The sequence below is a fragment of the Eriocheir sinensis genome, unplaced genomic scaffold, assembly GCF_024679095.1.
Source record: "Eriocheir sinensis breed Jianghai 21 unplaced genomic scaffold, ASM2467909v1 Scaffold1223, whole genome shotgun sequence".
NCBI lineage: Eukaryota > Metazoa > Arthropoda > Malacostraca > Decapoda > Varunidae > Eriocheir > Eriocheir sinensis.
Genome location: NW_026110545.1, coordinates 8,289 through 32,632, shown reverse-complemented (window position 1 = coordinate 32,632; position 24,344 = coordinate 8,289). Strand labels below are relative to the sequence as shown.

The 24,344-nt window shown below is 42.6% G+C and overlaps 1 protein-coding gene across 1 annotated transcript; it reads left to right on the top strand.

Annotated features, from left to right (window-relative positions):
- Nucleotides 1-3,862: 3,862 nt before the first annotated feature.
- LOC126989580 (uncharacterized) lies at nt 3,863-6,696 on the top strand. Its single transcript, XM_050848150.1, has 3 exons — nt 3,863-4,989; nt 5,158-5,385; nt 5,519-6,696. The coding sequence occupies exons 1-3, from the start codon at nt 4,809-4,811 to the stop codon at nt 6,160-6,162; spliced, it is 1,053 nt and encodes a 350-aa protein (XP_050704107.1). The 5' UTR covers nt 3,863-4,808; the 3' UTR covers nt 6,163-6,696.
- The last annotated feature ends 17,648 nt before the right edge of the window (nt 6,697-24,344 follow it).

The following is a 24,344-nucleotide window of genomic DNA, read 5'->3' as shown; positions in this document are numbered from 1 at the left end:
AACCTCCAAGTCAGCACTACGGCGCAGGTTACGAGACCCATTATTCAAGAGACTCATACCTCTTAGTAACGACAGAGTCCTTGTTGTTCGAGGAAGGAAGAATATTCGCATCAACCAACCAAATTACATTGGTTATCAGATTTTGGAGCTTTCTAAGGTTGAAATGTACGACTTCTATTACCACATAATTCGAAAAGCCTGTGGCGCAGAGAATGTCTCATATATTTACGGCGACACAGATTCGGCTGCCATATGCGTCTCTAACTTCCAAGACATTAGTGAATTTTATTCGCTTCCACTCATAAAATCCATAATGGATTTTAGTAACTTCCCCACCACCCACCCCGCCTATGACACTTCCAAGAAAGGTCAAGCGGGGTATGTCAAGTCAGAAGGGCGCGGCCCATATAAAGGAAGTGCTTTGCCTGAAACCTAAGATGTACTCAATAAAATTGCATGATCCCTCAAGCGGCGCGGATGCAGAAATAAAAAAAGCTAAAGGGTTACCTCACTATAGTTTGAGAAACTATAATCATGAAAAATACAGACAGGTACTGCAAGGGGCGGGGGTGGATAAGGCACGCCTCTATAGCATCCGCACCCTGAAAGGTCAGGTATGCACTACCTCCATTGAGAAGGCGACTTTAAGCGCATTAGACAACAAAAGAGTGCATCTGCTCTCTGATGACAGCATGCCGGGTAATCCTTCTCGTGTTTTTACGAGAGCTTATGGCCACCCTGATTTACCTGAGAATCTGCGTCAAATGCGGAGGACATCTCAAACTGCTTCTACTAGCCGCGCCACTACTGCCACTACTGCTAGTACTACTCATAATGTTGTCGGGGATACTTTAAGTGAAAGTGGTGATGAGGGTGTGTATAGTCACGGAACTAGACCAGTGGCGTGTAATCTATGGAGAAAAAGATATAGGAAATACAACGTAGAGAACGTTAATCGATCAAACAAAAGAAAGAGGAGAGAAACCAATGTCTCCCCATCGCGCCAGCTACCAGCAGCGTCAACATCATCTCCACGGTTGCCTTTATCCTCACCCTCCCCACCCCCGAAAATAGCATGGAGATTCCCTCCCCCACCGGGCTGGGTTTCAGACAAAGGAGCTCACGCGAGTGGCTGTAACGGTGACAGAGCTCGCGCTAAAAGCAATCATTGATATAAAGGTCGAATATATAGGTATATGACAGCTCACAATAAACTCGAGTATATTTCCATCTTGCAGAAGGTACTGAGAGCTATAACCGCACGCCTCACGCAGGTATAGTAAAAAACCCAGCCGAAGTACATGCCATGAAGGTCCCTCGAGGAATCATTCGTCATTTTAATAAAATGCATAATTATAAAAACAGAGAAAAGCGTCAAGGTAAAGCCAGTCGTGTGCTGAACATCGGGGACTACGTTCGACTCGTGGGCGCGACGCTCAAGATATTTCCTAATGACCTCGAATTCACCAACAAGAAGAAAAAAAAAAGCACCTCCCCTCGCCTTTGTTCACAAGGATCTTGTTTTGTTGTTGGCTAAACTCTCCCCCGACAAGCGGAAAAAAGTAATTGCAGTGTTGAACAAGAAACATATAGATTGCTTGTCAGAAGTGTTTCTAAATTTCCTAAAAACTAATCTTACGCGAAATACAAAGATTGTGAAATCCCTGAACAAATATAAAAAACACATAAGGAAACTCGCCAACAAGGGGGTAAGTACACTAAAAAAAAAAAAACTACTGAAAACGCAGCGGGGCGGCGCTATACTCTCTGTGCTGTTACCTCTGGCAGCTAGTGTCATAACTGGTCTTTTAACAAAATGAAGGAATATTGTCTCATCCCGAAATCAACAGCAGAACAATTTTTACTCAAGTCTTCTACGAGGCGCCGTAACATAAAACGAAACAGAAAGACGGACGAGGAAAAAAAGAAAAGAGAGTGCGGAAACCGTTGTCGGGTTCGACGGTCAAGGCGTCAACTGCATTAAAAAATATAAAGAGACGCGCGCTGCAAGATGTATTAACCCCAAACAACCACCCGCCATCTATAGCGGCCATAGGTCCTCGCACGACGTTCCCCACCAATACTATCGATTCGAAACCTGCCATAGATAACAGGATTGATGTTAGAATGAAAGCAGCTCAAAGGGATTACGCCAAAGCTTTCTTAGCTCTCATGAAACATACTCCAGGAATTACATGGGATACAAACGGAAATCTTTTGAGCCCCATTAATAATTTTAACGTCATTGATATATTGCAAACCTTAAGTGACGTCAACAGCAAATTAGGCTTCAAAGCTGATGATATACCATTTATTAAAATGCTTTTCCACAACACAAACTTAGATCCCTCATTTATACGCAATAATAAGGCAAGGAAGCAACTGTTTGGAGGAGGTGGGGGAGGAAGGAGAAGTGCCCCAATTCGGGCAAAGCCACGCCCCACGCCTTCTTTCTCCGCCCCCCGCGCGGATGCCGGGTATGACGTGGGAGAATTATCGCGTATAAAAAGGATTTTGTTTTGGGGTGGGATATAGACACTTGTGTGACCTCGCAGGACAGGGAGACTCTAAGCGTGAGTAAGAGCGAGAATTAATATATTTTTCTATAAACATGTCAGACTATCCCATCATTCCTGTGAAGGGGCGAATGACCGATCGCCAGTTCATTGACGACAGTGTGTGTTTAGTAGCCACCATCAACGCCAGCAGTTTTAAACTTAGCGGTATAGCCAAGGACTTGGCTGAAGTGTATGGCTATGCTAATCTCTTTGAAAATCGGAAACAACTTTATAATTTGAACAGAGTCGTTTGGAGTGACAGACCGAATGTGGGGTCGCTGGTAGTGAAGGAACCACCTACGGAATCAAATTATCCCATTGTGGTGGGTATGGTGACTCAATTTTGTCAGGGTGAATCTGTAGAATATAATGACGTGTCAAGATATTTTATTGAAACCAGCAGAGATATGCATTATGTGAACGGTTTAATGTCGGACACCAAGCAAAGCAGACGCGATAATTTTAAATGTTGCCTCAATGAGCTAGGTGATTATGTAAAGCAGAAAAAAAACATTCGAAAAGTCATTTTTCCTACCGGCGTAGGACGAAGGGGAAAGATGGATCATGAATGGAACGTGGCCTACTTGAAGGAGCTAAGATCTTTTGCCCACCAACTAGATTTGAATAACGTTAAGGTAATGCTCTTGGGGCAGGAAGAGGGGACGAAGAATCTCCCCGCGAAAGCCTCAACTGCCGGGGATGGGCGACAGACACAAACCACTGTGTAGCTATAAAAATTACGTACGCCCTGACCCCATCATTATATTCTAAGTACTTTCGAAGTTTCTTAAATAAGCATAAAGATTATCCTGTTTTTAAACTTGCCACAAGATTACAGTCGGACAAAACTCTGGTGTGTGGCGTGTATTGCATTCAATTCGTATACTTATGTAATAAAATAGGCTTAGAGAGGACTAGTCAGTTTTTGAAAGATAATTATGATTTAGGAAATTTTTTGAAGAATGACAGAAAGGTGTTAACATATGCTTATAGAATGTTTAAAATGCCCCCATGTATAAAAACATTTTGTCAATCTAGTCAAGGACTGACTTACAAGCATTGTATTTCTAAGATATGTGGCTAACTTATTAAATGCTACAATGTGCGTGTGTGTGTAAAAAATGTAGAGCAGTAGCATGTGGCTTATTCATTTATGGCGTGTGTGTGCATTTATATGTAGTTATTAAGAACAAGGATTCTGTTTTTTTTTTTTTCGTGCGACGTGACCGGATGGGCGTGAGTTTGTTCACGCTTTCCTATGTGTAAAAAATGTAGAGAAGTAGTATGTAGCTTATTCATTTATGGCGTGTGTGTGTGTGTGTGTGTGTGTGTGTGTGTGTGTGCAATTATATGTAGTTATTAAGAACAGGATTATGTTGTTGTTGTTTTTTTTCGTGCGACGTGACCGGGTGGGTGTGAGTTTGTTCACGCCTTCCTATTGTTCGGAAGTAGCATGTGGCTTATTCATTTATGGCGTGTGTGTGTGTGTGCATTTATATGTAGTTATTAAGAACAAGGATTCTGTTTTTTTTTTTTTTTTCGTGCGACGTGACCGGATGGGCGTGAGTTTGTTCACGCTTTCCTATGTGTAAAAAAATGTAGAGCAGTAGCATGTAGCTTATTCATTTATGGCGTGTGTGTGTAGTTATATGTAGTTATTAAGAACAGGATTATGTTGTTTTTTTTTTTTTTCGTGCGACGTGACCGGGTGGGTGTGAGTTTGTTCACGCCTTCCTATTGTTCGGAAGAAGAATGGCTTGTGGTTTTGGGCATGTGCGAGCGTGTTTGCATACATGTGTGTGCGTGTCCCCTATAACCTGGGGTAGCCTCGGAAGAAGAAAAGGCTTGTGGTAGTGTGCGCCTGTTTTTTTTTTTTTCGTGCGACGTGACCGGGTGGGTGTGAGTTTGTTCACGCTTTCCTATGTGTAAAAAATGTAGAGAAGTAGTATATAGCTTATTCATTTATGGCGTGTGTGTAGTTATATGTAGTTATTAAGAACAGGATTCTGTTTTTTTTTTTTCGTGCGACGTGACCGGGTGGGTGTGAGTTTGTTCACGCCTTCCTATTGTTCGGAAGAAGAATGGCTTGTGGTTTTGGGCATGTGCGCGCGTGTTTGCATACATGTGTGGGCGTGTCCCCTATAACCTGGGGTAGCCTCGGAAGAAGAAAAGGCTTGTGGTAGTGTGCGCATATGCCCCAAATAACCCCGGGTAGCTTAGTCAGTCCCCTAACGTTGCGAGAGGAGCATCATGGAGGAAGTCTTCGCCGTCATGAACTTACAACAACAACAGCCCCACGCTGCCGCTGCAACTCTTCATGCTGACGATGTTGACGATCAGATAATGGGTCAAGCCGCATTAGAAGTTGAAGCCATGGATAACACATCCCAAGCTGAAGCCGTGGATAACACATCACATCCCAGAAACGGAGGTGAGATATCCGCCTCTTGTATTTTTTTTTCTGCGCGCACAAGCGCTGGTGTGTGTGTGTGTGTGTGTGTGTGTGTGTGTGTGTGTGTGTGTGTGTGTGTGTGTGTGTGTGTGTGTGTGTGTGTGTGTGTTTAAAAAATATATATATATATATTTCTTGTCATTTCAGCGGATGTTGGTGGTGGTGAGGTGGGGGATGTTCCAGAAACTCCCAAGTCTACCGGTGAACACATCACGGGCGAGTCATTGGGCAACAACAACCGCGGCGCGTTGGGAGGTGTCGGTAAAATGGGGCGGCGCGTGCTGAGAGAGGGGCTTCTGCGACTTCTGAAGGATGTGATACCTCCATTACCAGTGTCTCGTCTGAAGAACGACCCACCGGCCAGCGTAACGCATAGTAAGTATTTTTTTTTTCTTAAAAGAGAGAGAGAGAGAGAGAGAGAGAGAGAGAGAGAGAGAGAGAGAGAGAGAGAGAGAGAGAGAGAGATTGATTTTTTTTGTCTAATAATGTTTCTCTATCTTTTCATAAGTCCACGGCAACAACAACAGACACGCTTCGGTGATGGTGTGTCTTGACTCTCCGTCGGGCGCTGAATCGCGAGAGCGGCGGCGAAGTCGTCTGCAGCAAAAAGATCATGAAATGCGTCAATCACGACTGGAAAAAAAAATGCAGCATATGGCGGAAGTGTCGCGGCAGCTCCAGCAACAGGAGACGCACCAGAGACGACAAGATCGCGACCGGGGACAAGAACGGCGGCGAAGAATGACAAAGAATAATATGCCGAAGCAGCAAGAACACCGGGACCCAAGACTGTCTCAGAAGAGCCTCCATAAAGTTGGGAGAAAAAAACTTCAGGTGGCCAAACGTCAGGCGGGTCTCTTCTCCTCAGCGGCGGCGTACGGTCGGGGAAAACCAATGAAAAAAAATCTCTCTGTGACCAAGAAACTCGTCTTTGAAGACCCACCAGCGCGGCGTGCAGCAGCAGCAGCGGCCGCTGGAGAAAATCTCGCGCCACAACCGGGCCCTTCCAATGCGGCTCGTGCGGACGAAACAAATGAAAGCTTCTCAAGCACTGACCTTCCTTCAGCTTTCAATTCTTTGAATTTTTCTCATAGCATGGACGTGAATAATATTATAAATGTTCTTGATGAGAGTCCTATATTTAGTGCTTAGCAATTTTTTTTTTTTATATATGTACTCGCTCTGTGTGTATTACTTTTTATATATATGCTTGTGTTGTGTATTTTTTTTCTTCATTTTTTTTTTTATGGCGATTGTGTATTTTTGTTTTTAGGCTTAGCATGTATTTAGTCTGGATTAAGAAAGAACAAATTAGCCTGGATTAAGAAAGAACAAATAAAATAGACTAGTAGGCTTAGCATGTATTTAGTCTGGATTAAGAAAGAACAAATTAGCCTGGATTAAGAAAGAACAAATAAAATAGACTAGTAGGCTTAGCATGTATTTAGTCTGGATTAAGAAAGAACAAATTAGCCTGGATTAAGAAAGAACAAATAAAATAGACTAGTAGGCTTAGCATGTATTTAGTCTGGATTAAGAAAGAACAAATTAGCCTGGATTAAGAAAGAACAAATAAAATAGACTAGATTAAGGTAATATAATAACTTGTCATACCATTTTTTTCCACTATATTTCAATAAAAATGTATAAAATCTACTTTTCCCGTTCCTACCCCTCACTGAAAAGACAATCGATATAACTCCAGTCAATATGAAAATCAACAGTAACACACGCACACACACACACGCATATGCTGGCAAACTGAAAAATCAATAGCGGGTAGAGGGAGGGGTAGTGGTACCCTCAGACTGACCATCAAGTCACCGCTCGCGAGGGGTGGGGCATAGAGGGGGGACACGCACACATGCTGGCAAACTGGAAAAAAATCAATAGCGGGAGAGGGAGGGGGAAAGGTAGCCACAGGCCTCCGCCCAACAAGGCACCGCTCGCGCTAACCGATCCCCGGCAGGAGGGTGACGCCCCGGCACGGTGCGAAAGGACCGATCCCCCGGCAGGAGGGTGACGCCCCGGCACGGTGCGAAAGGACGCCCCTAGCCGATCCCCCGGCACTGGGGCGAAAGGACGCCCCGGCACGGCGCGAAAGGACCGATCCCCCGGCAGGAGGGCGACGCCCCGGCACGGTGCGAAAGGACCGATCCCCCGGCAGGAGGGTGACGCCCCGGCACGGCGCGAAAGGACGCCCCTAACCGATCCCCTGAACAAGGCACCGCTCGCGCTAACCGATCCCCGGCAGGAGGGCGACGCCCCGGCACGGTGCGAAAGGACCGATCCCCCGGCAGGAGGGTGACGCCCCGGCACAGTGCGAAAGGACGCCCCTAACCGATCCCCCGAACACGTCACCGCTCGCGCTAACCGATCCCCGGCAGGAGGGCGACGCCCCGGCACGGCGCGAAAGGACGCCCCTAACCAATCCCCGGCAGGAGGGTGACGCTCAGGCCTCCGGGGAGACACGATGGCGTGGAAGGTGGTGGGTGTTTGGGGTGGGGTGGGGGGGGAATGGTCACTTTTGGGTAGGTTTGTGACCACTCCCCGGTTGGGTAGTGGGGAGGTCCCCTCGGCGGCTGGCTGCCCGCGCGGCTGGCTGGCCGTCCGGCTGACTGGCCGCCCGGCTGACTGGCCGCACGGCCGGCCGGGAAATTCGACGTACAAAAATTTTTCGACGTCATTTTTTTTTGGCTGCAAATTCTTGATCATGCTTGCGAATTATTTTGGTCCCGTCACTGTCACCATTACCTACTACTAAGCAATAGTTGAAATTCACTGTGAAGGGAGTTGTGGTCAGATTAAGCGTATAATCCCACACCTCAAAAAGCAAACAAAGAAAGCAATCACGAAATAAGGGGAGTAAAGGGAGAAAGTTTAATTGTCGAAGGGCAGTAATGGAAATAATGAAGTTTTGGTTAAAGGAAGCACCACCCTACATTATAATTCGCACAGCAAACAAAAGGATAAATTAATCAAAGCTCTTTATACTGTCGAATTGAAATTACCACCATGAAGCTAGAGTTGACGTAAGCAGGAACACAACCCTTCTCGTTTCTCTTCACCTAACACCCCTTTCCCCCCCAACACACACACCTGTCTCGTCCGGCCAGCGCTAATGAGTTACGAGTACCTGTGTGTCGGGGCGTGGAACTGGTGGGTGGCTGCGAGGCGTCACTTAGGTTTCACAACGACGGCGTGACGGCACAGGGGACGGACGGCTGTCAGGAGGGGGAGTGAAGGGAAGGCAAGCGAGGCGGGTAAGGACGCAGCGGGGAAACATGATGGGCTGTGAGGATGGGACATGGTTGATGGGGTAGACTGAAGGGGAAATGGTGGGCAATAAGAAAGACATGTATTAGAGATGAAGAGGTGAAGGAGTAAACAAAAGGCAATGATACGTAAATAGAAGGGGATGGAAGGAAGAATAAGTTTGGCGTCAGGAGGAAGTAAATAAGAAAAGTTAGAAAAAAATTATAAAAGAAAGTAAAAATGAAAATCTGGGCAAGGAAATGTCTATAAAAATATCAAAAATACAAAAGTAAATTGATGGGTATGGAAGGAAGAATATGTTTGATGTCTGGAATAAGTAAATAATAAAAGTTAGAAAAATAATTAATAAGACATAGTACAAATGAAAAGCTGGGAAAGGAAAGGTAGAAAAACTAGCAAAAAGAAACAAAAAACGAAAATATAAAAGTAGATTCGAAAAGAAGAGGAAAACAAAGAAGAGCAGAAAGGACAAATAGAAGAAAGCAAAGGCGTATGAAAACAAAAAAAAAGAGAGGAAAATATATAGCATAAAGATAAGACGTAAAATAATAGGAGGCAAGTGAGAGGCAGGGAGGCGCAGGTGAAGGGTATAGGGGAACAGAGGAGAGGGAAAGTACCTGGCTGCCTCTCTCCTCATAAAACACCTGTACGTGCCTTGGTTTTCTATTACCCGGATGTTCTTGTTTCCCCGCCTCTTATCACCCAACACGTCCCTTGAGAGTCCTTCCTTCCTTCCTTCTCTCACTACCTGCGCACTTGTCATTTTCCCTGTTGTTGTTTTTATATCTCTTTTCTTAACCTACTTTGCTGTTTTAATGTTTTTTTCCTCGTCATAAAGTAAGTCCTCTTTGTTTCGCTATTTTTTTTCTGGTACTTCTTTCTCTGCCAATTTTCTATGTTGTTTTCCCTCTTTTTCTGCCCCTTCGCGTTCGTGTCCTTTTCTCTGGTGCTGTTTTTCATTCTCTTTTCTTATCCTTCTTTGCTGTTTTCGTGTTTATTTTTCTTCTTCATTAATTTTATTTTGTTTTTCTCGCTATTACTTTTTCCCTTGGTCTGTTTTATGTTGCTATTCTATGTTGTTTTTCCTGCTTTCTTGCACTTTTGCGGTCGTGTTCCTCCTTTCTCTCCACCAAAATACCTCTTTCTTCCACTGTATCATCTCCTTCATCAATCTGTTTCCCTTCTCTTTCGCTTCCCTTTTCCTTCTCACTCCTTTCGTCTTCCTCTTCTTCCCTCTTTTTTTTTCCTTCTCCTTTTTCTACCACACAGTTGTTCGTCTACTCAGCTTTCCCTCTCCTTCTTCGTCCTTGGGTGTAACGGCCCCACCTTTTCCAGTCTACAGCTTTTCTTCACTATCCTTCTTTCCATTTCCAGTAACCTCACTAATTATCCCCCTTCCTTTTCATCGTTTTTTCTTGTTTGTTCCTACTTGAAGCTTCTTTATATCCCTTTTCTAGCTATTTTATTTTTCCCTTTTGCTTTCCGAATGTCGTATGTTCTTGCACCGTTCCCCTTTCAGATTTAATTTTAGTTTCTTTATCAATATTGGCATTGCTTCCTTTCCTCGTCTTTTTCTTCACTCTCCTTCTATTTTTCCTCCTTATTCTTCGGTCATGCAGTTAGATTTCGTTCCTTTCTCTTCCTTTTCATTCCTTTATGTTCCCTTCGCTTCTCTTCATTTCCCTACCCGTCACATCCCATTGCGTCCCGTCACTTCCCATCCCATTCTGTTCTATCTCTCCCAAACACTTCGCTTATCCCTCCATCCTTATTCTTCTTTCATGCAATTAATTTTAGTTCCTTTCTCTTCCTTTTCATTCCTTTACGTTCCCTTCGCTTCTCTTCATTTCCCTACCCGTCACTTCCCATCCCATTCTGTTCTATCTCTCCCAAACACTTCGCTTAACCCTCCATCCTTGTTCTTCTTTCATGCAGTTAGATCTAGTCCCTTTCTCTTCCTTTTCATTCCTCTACGTTCCCTTCGCTTCTCTTCATTTCCCTACCCGTCACATCCCATTGCGTCCCGTCACTTCCCATCCCATTCTGTTCTATCTCTCCCAATCACTTCGCTTAACCCTCCATCCTTCAGGCTCTCCCTCCTGAGCCCGAGATCTTTACATTCTGCATCTTAATCCAATTACTCTTCGTGTCCCTTTTCCGGAGACCCTTGTTATTCCTTTTCCCTTGCCCGCGCTATCTTCAGCATCTCATATCTTTTTCGTTTTAGGATTTGCTACTAGGAATTTTTTTTTTTTTACCAACTTCGTCTTCTGCTGCTCTGTTCATTCATTTTCCATCTTCTTCATTTTCCTCTGTCTTCTATCATTGCCTCTTCCTGTCTTCTTCCGGCCACACCTTCCTTTTCCTCCACTCCCCTTCTTCCTTCTTTTTTTCCTCTTCTTCCTTCTCCTCCTCCTCCTCCTCCTCCTCCTCCTCCTCCTACTTCAATTCATTCTTCTACTATAAACTTATCCGGTCGTTTCGGTTTTCCCCTCCATTCTTCCTCCTTATTAACCTCATTCTTCAATCTGTTTCCCTTCTCTCTCGCTTCCCTTTTCCTCCTCAATCCTTTCGTCTTTCTCTTCTTTCCCTTCTTTCCTCCTCCTCCTCCTCCTCTTTCTTCTACAGAGTTGCTCGTCTGTTTCACTTCCCCTCTCCTTCTCCTTCCTACTTATTGGTTTCATGCATCTGTTTCCCTCCTTCTCTTCCTCCTCTTCTTCTTTCTCCTTCTCTTAGTACCTTCCTCCATCTCTTCCTCCCTTTACCACTTATCACTGTCTTTCTTTCTGTCTGTCTGTCTGTCTGCGTTTGTGTGTGTCTGCCTCTGTCTCTCTCTCTCCGCTATCTCTCCTCTCTCTCCACCCTCTCTCTCACCCCCTCTCTCCCTCCCACTAATACCTCCTTCCATTCCCATTCCCATCATATCCCATTCATTCCTGCTCCTATTATCCCATTCCCGCTCCTTTTCTTTAACCTTCACCGTCTCCCCCATTAGCCAGCCGCCGCCCAAGAGCCGTTCACCGAAGTTTATGGCGAAAATGGAGTAAGTAGATGGTTTAATAAGGGTCTTGCGTGTCCTATGATCGCTCCCAACGACTCCTCTGATGGAAGCTAAAGGGAGCGAGGTGAAGGGAATGCCAGGGAAGGGAAGGGAAGGGAAAGGAAGGGGAGGGAAGGGGAGGGTTGGGTTAAGTGGATGGGTTAAGGAGGGAAGTGTGCTACTCCTGCAAGGAATGGTTGGTTGAGGAAGAATTTCGGATGTGATGAGGAAGAAAGGTTAGGAGGCGGAGAAGAGAAAATGGAGGGTTCATATTGAAGGTTAAGAGAAAGGAAGCGAAGAGAAGAGAGAGTTAAAGGATAGCTGGTTGAGGAAGAGTTCGTACGTGATAAGAGAGAGAAAATTAAGGATAAGGGGAAGGGAGAAATGAGGTTAGATATAAGATTAAGAGAAAAAAGGGGAAGAGAGAGAAGGGATAATTGAAGGGATATGAAGGAAGACCAATAGGATAAAAAGGGAGGATTATGAAAACTGTAGAAAAGAAAGATGGAAAGGAAACTGAGGGAACATAGAGATAGAATAAAGGGAAGTAAGAAAAGAGGAATAGCAAAATTGGATAAGGGGAAAAAAAAGATGAAAATAAAGACGAAAAATAAAGCTAGTAGGGAAAAAAAGTGGATAGTTAATGAGAATAAAAAGAGGGAGGGATAATAACTGTAACAAAGGAGAAAAGAGGAAGAAGGAGAGAAAGTAAAGTGGGAAGAGGGCGAAAAGGAAGTAATGGGAAGCAAGAAAGAGCAAAATCAATATGTAAAGGTATTCTTGTGTATGTGTGTATAAGTTTGTAGAGGCGGAGGAGGGGAGGAGGAGGGGAAGGGGTTGGTGTGTGTGTGTGTGTGTGTGTGTGTGTGTGTGTGTGTGTGTGTGTGTGTGTGTGTGTGTGTGTGTGTGTGTGTGTGGAGATGCAGAAAAGTGTGAAATAACTCTTGTCTTGGAGAGAGAGAGAGAGAGAGAGAGAGAGAGAGAGAGAGAGAGAGAGAGAGAGAGAGAGAGAGAGAGAGAGAGAGAGAGAGAGAGAGAGAGAGAGAGAGAGAGAGAGAGAGAGAGAGAGAGAGAGAGAGAGAGAGAGAGAGAGAGAGAGAGAGAGAGAGAGAGAGAGAGAGAGAGAGAGAGAGAGAGAGAGAGAGAGAGAGAGAGAGAGAGAGAGAGAGAGAGAGAGAGAGAGAGAGAGAGAGAGAGGGGGGCTGCCACAATCGCCCGCTCGGATGAATGTCAAATAAGGAAGAAAAGGAATGTGTGTGTGTGTGGCGGACAAGACAGGAGGAGGAGGAGGAGGAGAAGGGGAAGAAGAAACGTGGAATCATGGAAGACCAGGCGAGATAAATCCAGTATCCTTACATAACAAGGCTGCCTGTTTTTTGTTTTTGTTTTTATTTAGGGAGTTCGTCAGGTTCTTTAGTGCCTTCAAAACAAACAGAGACAGACACAGAAACAGACAGACAGACAGACTAAAAAAATCATCTGTTTCCATTTTTTTCATAGATTTCTTATTTTATTCATTTTTTCTTAACTTTTTCCTTCTCCTTATCGTTATCATTCGCTATACATACATGTGGAAGGTTTAGTTTAGTCAGTGTTTCTGGTCTAGGTGATCGACTAAAAAATAGATCCACTGTAAAAAGATCAACAATTCCTGCAATGCCTAAGAACAGCTAAATGGATGTTGATATGTTATGCTTGTGTTTTAGTGTTCTAGTAAAGTTGATTGAGTAAAGCGCAACGATATAACGGACGATGTAGGGTTTTTTTTCCAGTGGCGGATGACTTCGAAAAAAAAATCCTACCACTGTCTTTCCTGCCTCGCCTCGCTGTAACATCTTAACTGTTATTTCTATTCCTCAGGTTAGTTTGGAGCTCAGAAAAAGCGCAGAATAATCGACGTTGCTGTAATTGATCAGGTGTTAAAATACCTGCATCATATTCTCCTGCCTTCGTCTCATTTCCAAGGTAACGAAGGTGAAAAAGAGTTGATCATTCCTTGTTATTGTTAGTTAGTAGTTAGTAGTGGTTAGTATTTGCAAGAGGAGGAGGAGGAGGAGGAGAAGGAGTAACTATGGATAGTGGGAAAAAGTTAAGGATATGGAAAAAAAAGGAAAATGACAAGAGGAAATGAATTAGAAATGAATCGAAAAATGAATCTAGGAAAAATAAAATAATGAAGACAGACGATTTTCTAGTGTATATATGTCTGCCTATCTGTCTGTATGTCTGTCCCTATTTTTTCACACACACACACACACACACACACACACACACGCTGGGACAAACCATTATGACGCTATTTATCATCGAACCTGACTGTAAATTCTCACCAACATTAACTATATCCCACTTGGCTTTGATTTAGTGTCTGTTGTTTGTTTTTCTGTAGTACCATTCAGTAACGAAGACTAATGACGTTATAATTGTACTGTGGAGAGAGGGAGAGGGAGTGGGAGTGGGAGTGGGAGAGGGAGTGGGAGTGGGAGTGGGAGTGGGAGTGGGAGAGGGAGTGGGAGAGGGAGTGGGAGTGAGAGTGAGAGTGAGAGAGAGAGAGAGAGAGAGAGAGAGAGAGAGAGAGAGAGAGAGAGAGAGAGAGAGAGAGAGAGAGAGAGAGAGAGAGAGAGAGAGAGAGAGAGAGAGAGAGAGAGAGAGAGAGAGAGAGAAGTAAAAAGGATATAAGAACAGACAGAAGGAAGAAAAAAAGAAAGAAAGAATGAGAGAAAAAAGAAAGAAAGAAAGCGAGGTATAAGAAAAGAAGACTAAAAGGAACGAAAGAAAGAAAGAAAGAAAGAAAGAAAGGAAAACGAACACAAAGAAACAAACAAACAAACAGAGAATATTTATGTTTGCATGGTGAAGTATATACATAATTAGTTAACCTTCTGCATCTTAGATAATACACAAAAAAAACAATAATAATAAGAGTTAAGAGAAAATGACAAAGCTAAATGAAGGACAAACTAATCCCATATTTTTCTTTTTATCGTTTTCGTTCCGCACAAAATCGTAACGGTCGTGGAAGATTAATAAACGACGTGAATCATTACTTAACACAAAACCCTTAAAGGAACAGGACGCTAATTACTTTTCAGACCTTTGTTCACTACTGACTGAGAAAGGGAAGGAGAGAGGGAGGAGAGAAGGAAGGAAGGAGATAGGGAGTAGAAAAGAGAGGAAGGATGGAGAGAGAGGGAGGAGAAAAGGAAGGAAGGAGGCTGAGATTGAGAAGAGAGAGAGAGAGAGAGAGAGAGAGAGAGAGAGAGAGAGAGAGAGAGAGAGAGAGAGAGAGAGAGAGAGAGAGAGAGAGAGAGAGAGAGAGAGAGAGAGAGAGAGAGAGAGAGAGAGAGAGAGAGAGAGAGAGAGAGAGAGAGAGAGAGAGAGAGAGAGAGAGAGAGAGAGAGAGAGAGAGAGAGAGAGGGAGTAGAAAAGGAAGGAAGAATGGAAGGAAGGAGGCAGAGATTGAGGAGAAAAGATAGGAGAGAGAGAGAGAGAGAGAGAGAGAGAGAGAGAGAGAGAGAGAGAGAGAGAGAGAGAGAGAGAGAGAGAGAGAGAGAGAGAGAGAGAGAGAGAGAGAGAGAGAGAGAGAGAGAGAGAGAGAGAGAGAGAGAGTACAGCAGGGTAGACTCAACACACCATCCATTAGCAAGGCACAAAACATACCATTACCTTTACATTTACCTGTTAATTAAGTTTACCTTCCATACACCTGTCTATTGCACAACACCTTTACTTTCCCCTCTCTTGCGCGTATCATTTATCTCGCGCTCCTCCTGTTGTTTATCTTCCTATCATTCCTTCACTGCTCACTTCCACATAAATATTATCATTCCCTCCCTTTCCCGTTTTTCTCTTCTCTCTTCTCTAATGTACCTTTCTCCATATCTAATCCTCCCTCTTTCTTCACCTCCTCCTCGCCTTGTTTTTCTAATTTTTCTAGTCTTTTTATCTTCCTTTCTCAACATTGCATTTTCATTTTTTTTTCATCCCCTGCCTTTCTTCCCTTTTGTACCTTTCATATTCACCTCCTTGTCTCTCCTTTCAGTTCCCTATCCTTTCCATTTTCATCTTACTTTTTTCTCCTTTTTCACGTGGTCACTTCTCACACAATCCACAATTCACTCCCACCTGCTTGGACCGCTTGGACCGCCCTTCCTTCCAGCTCCCTTAGTCGTCTTTCCAATATATAATCATCCTCTTACACCCCCACCTTATTTTCTTATCTCCCTCTTAATCCCTTCGTCTCTCCGTTCAGCTTCAGATCCTCCGACGTGCCTCCTTCTTCTTGTGTCCCCTCAATTCGGTAACTTGCCCCTTCTCACCAATTCATACCCTTCACCTCCTCCTCCCACGTCTTCCAGCTTGCTTATTCATCTTTCCAATGTGCATTCAGTCCCTCAAACTCTCATCGCCTCCCTCTTTCACTCCCTTTTGTCATTGACGCCGTAGCGATCATCTTTCACTCATTCCCCTCGCCCATTCATGCCATGCCAAGCTCACACACCTCCTTCCACGTCTTCCATGCGCTTATTTCTCCCACCAACGTGCATTCAGTCATTCAAACCTTCAGCCTCTTCCTCTTCTGGCTCTTCCTCTCTCACCCCTCACCCATTCATACCATTGGTAGCTCAGACACACACACGCCAGGTATTTCTTTTTATTAACTTGTATGCTGTATTTTTTGTGCTTTTCTTATTCCAGTCTATAACTAACTAATCTATTCTGCGTTCCTTATTTTTCTAGTTTTTTTTATTATTAACTTCTATGAATGTCTTTTTTAGTGCTTTTCTTGTTCCAATTTATAACTAACTAATCAATTTTTATTTCCTAATATTTTCTAGTTATTTCTTTTAATGAACTTCTGTGTTTTTCTCTTTTGGTGCTTTTCTTATTCCAATTTATAAGTAACTAATATATTCTTCTTTCCATATTTTTCTATTTAGTTCTTTTTATTAACTTCTATGCTCCGTTTTGGTACTTTTCTTATTCCAATCTATAACTAACTAATCTGGGTTTTTTTCTTATATTTTCTAGGTATTTCTTTTCATTATCTTCTATGCTTGTCTTTTTGGTTCTTTTCTTATTCCAATCTATAACTAACTAATCTATTCCTCGTTCCTTATAATATCTAGTTATTTCTTTTTATCAACTTTTATGCTCGTCTTTTTGGTATTTTTCTTATTCCAATCTATAACTAACCAATCTATTCTTCCTATTTCTCCAGGTATTTCTTTTTATTAACTTGTATGATTGTCTTTTTGGTACTATTATTGTTCCAATCTTTAACTAACTAATCTATTCTTCGTTCCTTATTTTTCTAGTTATTTCTTTTATTAACCTTTGTGCTCGTCCTTTTAATGCTTTTCTTATTCCAATTTATAACTAACTAATCTATTCTTCTTTCCATATTTTGTACTTATTTCTTTTTATTAACTTCTATGCCTGTCTTTTTTGGTGCTGTTCTTATTCCAATCTATAACTAACTAATCTATTCTTCGTTCCTTATTTTCAAGGTATTTCTTTTATTAACTTCTATGCTTGTCTTTTTTGGTTCTTTGCTTATTCCAATCTATAAATAATTAATCTGTTTTTTGCTCTTTATTTTTTCCTATTTACTTCATTTTAGTATTTTGTATGCTTGTCTTGTTTGGTTCTTTTCTTATTCCAATTTATAACTAACTAATCTATTCCTTCCCTTTTTCCAGGTATCTCTTTTATTATTTATGTGCCTGTTTTTTTTGTGTACTTTTCTTATTCCATTAATAATTAACTAATCTATTCATCGATCCTTATAATTTCTAGTCATCTCTTTTTATTAAATTATATGCTTGTCTTTTTGGTGCTGTTCTTATTGCACTCTATAACTAAATAATGTTGTTACCCTCTTGTCGTTCTCGAGCTTTTGAATGTCTTCGAGTAGCATTTCCAGTTCTATGCGCTTGGTGAGCGTTTTTCCTAAGGAGGAAACACATGGAGGACAACACCATAATATTGACAAGAGAAAATAACAAGAGACTCAAAATGACCGAGGCAGTGCTAATTTACACCCATAAACCTGCAATAAACATACAGCATCAACCCGACACGTCACTCCCGACAAAGAGGCAGCAAGCGCCAAGCTGCTATGATTGGCTGAGAGCCGCGCACACTAACGTGCAGGCTCAGCGAGGCAATATATAGCCCCTACCAAAATCCCTCGAAGAAGAAGAAGCAGCTCACTCACCCTTCTCCTACACCTGCAAAGAGAACATCTCCTGAAGATGGCCGAATAGGCCGAAAGACGTCTTGAGACATGGATCTCCATTACCTACAACCAAAAGACCGCGCCACAGTGCGTGAAATAGAAAAACAACTTATAAGAGAATAGTGCAAAATCTGCTGTTGATATATATATATATATATATATATATATATATATATATATATATATATATATATATATATATATATATATATATATATATATATGTATATATGTAGATAGATAGATAGATAGATAAATAAATAGATAAGAAGATAGATAGATAGATAGATAGATAGACAGATAGAGATAGATATAGATAGAGATAGGTAGATAGATCTATAGATATTCAATACATTTACATCTCACAACTTCCCTGAATATATAAAAATCCTATAAACAATGAATGGCAGTGGACCCAACACGGATCCCCGCGGAGCGTCATTCATTAGGCTGTCCCGGTCCGATTGCCTTCCGCTGACTGACTGATGACATTATAAAATCATTAGCTCTCTGTAACCATAAGGTAACATGCTCTTTCGGCCACCTCTTCCGATTCTTACAGGAGCAGCGAGTAGCGGGCTTTTTTATTGTTTCCTTTTGTTGTGCCCTTGTGCTGTGTCCTTTGCTGTAAAAGAAAAATAGTAAAATAAATCACTAACCAGCTGTCATACAACCCTAAATAAATACACGGGCAAGTAATTATTATACACGAAATACACTTCCCAAAAAGTGAATGACGGAGAAGCCAACCAAGACAAGACCTTCGACTCTCTCCTCCACCATCCCCACCACCCCCACCACCACCCATCAACCCCCACCACCCCCACCACCACCCATCAACCCCCACCACCAGCACCACCACCCATCAACCCCCCACCATCACCCCACTGCCCACCACCATTCCGACCCCCCCCCCTCCCCCCGCACCACCACCCCTCTCAGAAGCATCACCTCACCGCAGAACAATCCAGGGCGTGGCATTCGCTGACGAAACGAAAATATCACAACCTTTAATGGCAATGGTGCTACTGCTTGTGTGTGTGTGTGTGTGTGTGTGTGTGTGTGTGTGTGTTCCCTAACCTAACCTAACCTAACCCCTGATGCCCCCTAACGAAATCCAGGAATTGGCGTGTTCGTGGATGGTTTATAAGAATCTAGCAAGGGTTTACTAGGCACGTCGATCTGAAGCTTGAGAATCAATTGTTACCTTTTCATTAGAACAGTCTTGCACTTGTTTGATCTTCCCGTGAGTTTGATAATATAGATACACACTTCTTAACTTATTATTAGAACAGTCTTATTCTTGTTTACTCTTCCCTGGGGTTTAAAAATAGAGAACCACTTGTTAACTAATCTTTATGACTTTCTTACTCTTGTTTACTCTTCCCGTGGCTTTGAAACTAGAGAACCACTTGTTAAACCTAATGTGGTGTGTGTGTGTGTGTGTGTGTGTGTGTGTGTGTGTGTGTGTAAATATTTCACGACGCGCACTTTGAAAACAGGATCAGCTTTTAACGAATAATCTGCCTAGCAAGAGCTTACGCATTTTACGTAATCCACTCCCTCCATTATCACATCACCTGTTGTTGCTGTTTTTTTGTCCTGCTTTTTCTCGTCTCTACAAGTAAGAGGGTGTTGCCTCGGTACAGAATTCGTGCAAGTTTCTCAACGTTATTTACTTTTTTATTTTACTTTTTAAATCTAAGAAAATAAAAGTATCGGTGATGAGTCCGTAGATTTATAATGGACACAAGGCCTTGAGGATGTCAGCTGGTGTGCATTTTCGTGGTGAGCGAGACAAAAGATGAGAAGTTAATTTGAAGTGATTTATATATTTACACGTAGTAGCGGTATTGGAAAAAAATAATCTTCAGCTCATATTAATTATGGAAAACGAAGGGAGTTAACATATAATACGGAGTTTTCGATTACTGTTTTATTTTATTTTATTTTATTTATGTTTTTGCTTTAGTTGTTGTTAGGTATTATTTTTCTTCTTACTCTCCTCGTTGATTTTGTTGTCATTATTATTATTTTCCTCATACTTCTTCTTCTTCTTTGTCTTTTCTTCTTCTTCTTCTTCTTCCAGGACGCTAGCGTTCTTCAGGATGAGCTAGACAGACTATATGATTGGGCGGGAAGTGGCAGATGGAATCCAATGTCGGGAAGTGCAGTATTCTGAGTGTAGGTATTAATAAACCCTCACACAATTATATACTCCTTAAATGACACTCCGCTGAGTAGGTCTGGGTGTGAGAGGGATTTAGGAGTCTTAGTGAGCACTGACCTCCGTCCTGGAGCTCAGTGCGTTCAAGCTAAGAATCGTGCAAATAGGGTACTGGGTTTCATCTCGAGGAGCGTAAGCAATAGGAGCGCTGAAGTCATCCTCAAACTCTACATAGCATTAATTAGACGTCATTTCGATTATGCGGTTCAGTTCTGGTCATCTTACTGTAGAGTGGATATCAAGTAGTTAGAATCTGTACAGAGGATGATGACAAAAATTATTCAAGGGGTGAGAAACTTGCCTTATGAAAATAAACTGAAGCATTTAAATTTATACGCTCTAGGAAGGCGAAGGTTACGAGGTGACTTGATCGAGGTTTATAAATGGGTGAAGGACTTTAATAAAGGGGATGTAAATAGGGTTTTGGTTGCAAAAGAGCAAGGTAGAACACGTAGCAACGGTTTTAAGCTAGTTAAATTCAGATTCAACAAAGACATAGGCAAGAATTGGTTTACCAGTAAAGTGGTGGATGAGTGGAGCAGGCTTGGGAGTCATGTTGTGGGTGCCAATACCATAGATGCATTGAAGAAGAGTTTGGATAAATTCATGGATAGTGAGGTTAGGTGCGGTTAGACTTACAGGAACTGCCTTGTATCGGCCAACCGGCCTCTTGCAGACTCCTTACGTTCTTATGTTCTTTTGTTGTTGTTGTTGTTGTTTCTGTTCTTGTTCTTGTTCTTCTTCTTTTTCTTCGTCTTTTTCATAATTTCTTCTTATAATTAATGATCGCTTTGTCCTTCCATTTAGTTATCGATATGTTTCTCTGTCTCTATCTTGCACTTCCTTTAGACAATTAGTCTCCCTTCCTTCCTCTTACCTCCTCACTCCCTCTTTATGCCTCCTTTTATTTTTTTCCCATTCCGTTCTTTCTATCAATGGTCTAATGTCGGCTGCAATTAGTTTAACGTCGGTGGCAGTAAAAACATTCGAGTCTATTATAGATGAAAATATCCGTGACCACCTAGACTCCTAGAGAAACAGCCTGATCAATGGTCCCCACCTTGGGTTCATTGATCAAGGCTAGATCTTGTCTGACTTTATTGTTTTTTCTTTTTACAAAAAGTGTCAAATACGTAAGGACGACAGTTATGATATTGCATATCTTAATTTTAGTAAAGCATTCGACAAAGAACCTCACCAATAACTTTGACAACAATTAAAGCCCACGGGTTTGAAGGTAGATGGATCATGGTGTGGTTCAGTGACAGGAAGCAGAGTTCTGGGCTCAGGTAGTACATGGGGATAATGGGATTGGGTTCGAGGTACTAAGTCTGATGCAAATATCACGATACTTTGGGTGGAGCAGGTGCGGGAATTCCCTACCCGGCAGCATTGTCGCTTCAACCACAACAAGGCATACCATTTTATATGTCGGTTGTTTAGTATTTGACATAGTCTTTAAATTTTTGTATATGGTAAAACAAGTCTATATTATGTTGTGAATGTATCGAATTTTAGGATAGTAACGATGATTTATGTATGGAAATGAATTCAACCGTGTGCTACCCAGCGACGTTGTCATGTCTATGGTCAAGGTCGCCGGGTGACCCCCTGTGGACCTCGGGTTGCCCCGGGCCATTATTCCCTGGTAGAGAGGAAGCGGGTGAGAGAGGGGTAGGGAAGGTAGCGGTAGCCAAGGTCCAGCCCGTGAGACAGATGCAAGGATTTCTTGACAACATTTTATCAGTGTCTTTTTACCGATACCCTCGCTACACTTGACCCGATAAAAACAGTTATATTTTGTGAGCTTTGTTCTCCGTTCATTTTGCAATTGGCAAGGAAGCTATAATATGGCCCCTCGGGCCAAATTTGTGGCTTTACCGTGTAGCAGCGACGGGCCAAATTTGTGCCATGATATAAACCCCCAAAAATAGATGATGCATAAACCGATCACAAAACGCTTTGGTATATATTATGAAATGATTTGTGTGAGTGATGATTTTTTTTCTCATTTTTCTCACTTAGAAGGACCATTAAGAAACATGATCCCTGCGGCTACAGGGTTAATAGTCCCCTCATATCCTTGTGTATCCGTGTTATTTCCTTCACCTCGTTCTCCACTGCTCTCCTCTCTCTGTCCTGTTCCCGGTCTCCTCAATCCTCTCTCTCACCTCCCAACCTCCCTCCCTCCCAGCCACTCACTCCCTTAATCCCATAATCGTCACTCCCTTAATCCCCATAATCCTGTGATCGCGATATTATTGACAATTAGTCCCGTTCTAATGCGTTTACAAACCCAACTCATTAATCGATTCCTACTTTACTCTCTCTCTCTCTCAAGATTAAGTAATATGTATAGTGTTTTGATGTGTTTCTGTTAATATTTTGAAACTATGAGGTTTGTGGAGAAACGAGAGAGAGGAGGAGGTGGAAGTGGAGGTGGAGAAGGAGAAGGAGGAGGAGGTGAAGGTGGAGGTGGAAGTGGAGGTGGAGAAGGAGAAGGAGGAGGAGGTGAAGGTGGAGGAGGAGGTAACTTTATTCTCTCACAGTCCTCATATAAGGCAACCACGAGGTCTGTTTTTTTCTTCTTTTTAAAGGAGGAGGAGCAGGAACAAAGAAACACAAAGTGAGAACAAACAACAGCAGGCCTGCTGGTCATTACGAGGCTGTTTGTGATAAGCTACACTAACTATCTAATCAAAGGTGGAAGATGAAGGACAGCAAAGGCGAAGGCCGTGGTGAGCAAATCAGGGAAGTAAAGTAACGGAACAGGCCGAGGCAGCAACACTATAATATAGTCGCCAAGTCAGTCAGTTCGGGGCCTCGCCATTCGCGCCAATCCCGGGCAGAATCTTGGCGGTTCAGTCTCCTTCCTTCGCCCTGTCAACTTCCCACTTTCGTCACATCACTTTCCTTCCTTTCCTCGTTCCTTCCTTCCTTCCTTCCTTCCTTCCCTCGTTGTTGCTTTCCTTCCTTCCTTCCCTCGTTGTTGCTTTCCTTCCTTCCTTCCCTCGTTGTTGCTTTCCTTCCTTCCCTCGTTTCTTCCTTCGTCCTGTCATTTTCTCCATCCTCCCTTCCTCCTGTCATCTTCCCCCCTTTATTCCTCCCTTCCTCTGTCACCTTCCTTTGGCCTTCGTCCTGCCATCCTTGATCCAACAAAAACGGTCTCCGGCGCCTTCACTGTATTTTCGATTGATTTGAATTAATCCCGTCAGGAATTTTAAGAGGCTCATCTTGCTATCCTCCTCGCCTCGCGGGGCTGGGGAGCGTCAGGGGGCCCAAGGCCTTCCTGGCGAGCGTCGCAGGGCTCAGGGCTCCGGCAGGGCGCCTCGGCTCCCCCGGAGCGTCCACGGAGGTGTCGGAGATCCCGAGGGTCCGGGGGTTGGGGGGGCGTGAAGTGGCAGCAAGACATGCAGTTACTGACCTCTTATTAGCCAGACGACGCGTTAATGACACGTTCCAATGGAAGGTTCGACGCATGGGGAGGTACAATTCCCCTAAGCAAGGCAAGTGTCATGCCAACTACGATAAAAAACGAAAAATACACAAAAAAAATACAAAAACAAAAAATCCAAAAAAAATTGTCTTGTTTTGCTTTGTTTAAAGCGTCTTGTATGTTGGTATGGCGGGTCTTCTCTGGGGAGAAGGAGACTAACGCGTTCCAACATACAAAACCAGGAAAAGACGACATGGAAACACCGAGAGAAGGAAGGGAAAGAAGGGAACACCAGAAGAAGGAAAATGAAGAGAAGTAACACTAGAAGAAGGCATATGAAGTAACACAAGAAGAAGGAAGTTGAAAAGAGTAACACAAGAAGAAGGAATTTGAAAAGAGTAACACAAGAAGAAGGTATTGAAAAGAGTAACACAGAAGAAGGTATTGAAAAGAGTAACACAGAAGAAGGTATTGAAAAGAGTAACACAGAAGAAGGTATTGAAAAGAGTAACACAGAAGAAGGTATTGAAAAGAGTTACACAGAAGAAGGTATTGAAAAGAGTTACACAGAAGAAGGTATTGAAAAGAGTAACACAGAAGAAGGTATTGAAAAGAGTTACACAGAAGAAGGTATTGAAAAGAGTAACACAGAAGAAGGTATTGAAAAGAGTAACACAGAAGAAGGTATTGAAAAGAGTAAAACTGAAGAAGGTATTGAAAAGAGTAACACAGAAGAAGGTATTGAAAAGAGTTACACAGAAGAAGGTATTGAAAAGAGTAACACAGAAGAAGGTATTGAAAAGAGTTACACAGAAGAAGGTATTGAAAAGAGTAACACAGAAGAAGGTATTGAAAAGAGTTACACAGAAGAAGGTATTGAAAAGAGTAACACAGAAGAAGGTATTGAAAAGAGTTACACAGAAGAAGGTATTGAAAAGAGTAACACAGAAGAAGGTATTGAAAAGAGTTACACAGAAGAAGGTATTGAAAAGAGTTACACAGAAGAAGGTATTGAAAAGAGTTACACAGAAGAAGGTATTGAAAAGAGTAACACAGAAGAAGGTATTGAAAAGAGTAACAGAAGAAGGTATTGAAAAGAGTTACACAGAAGAAG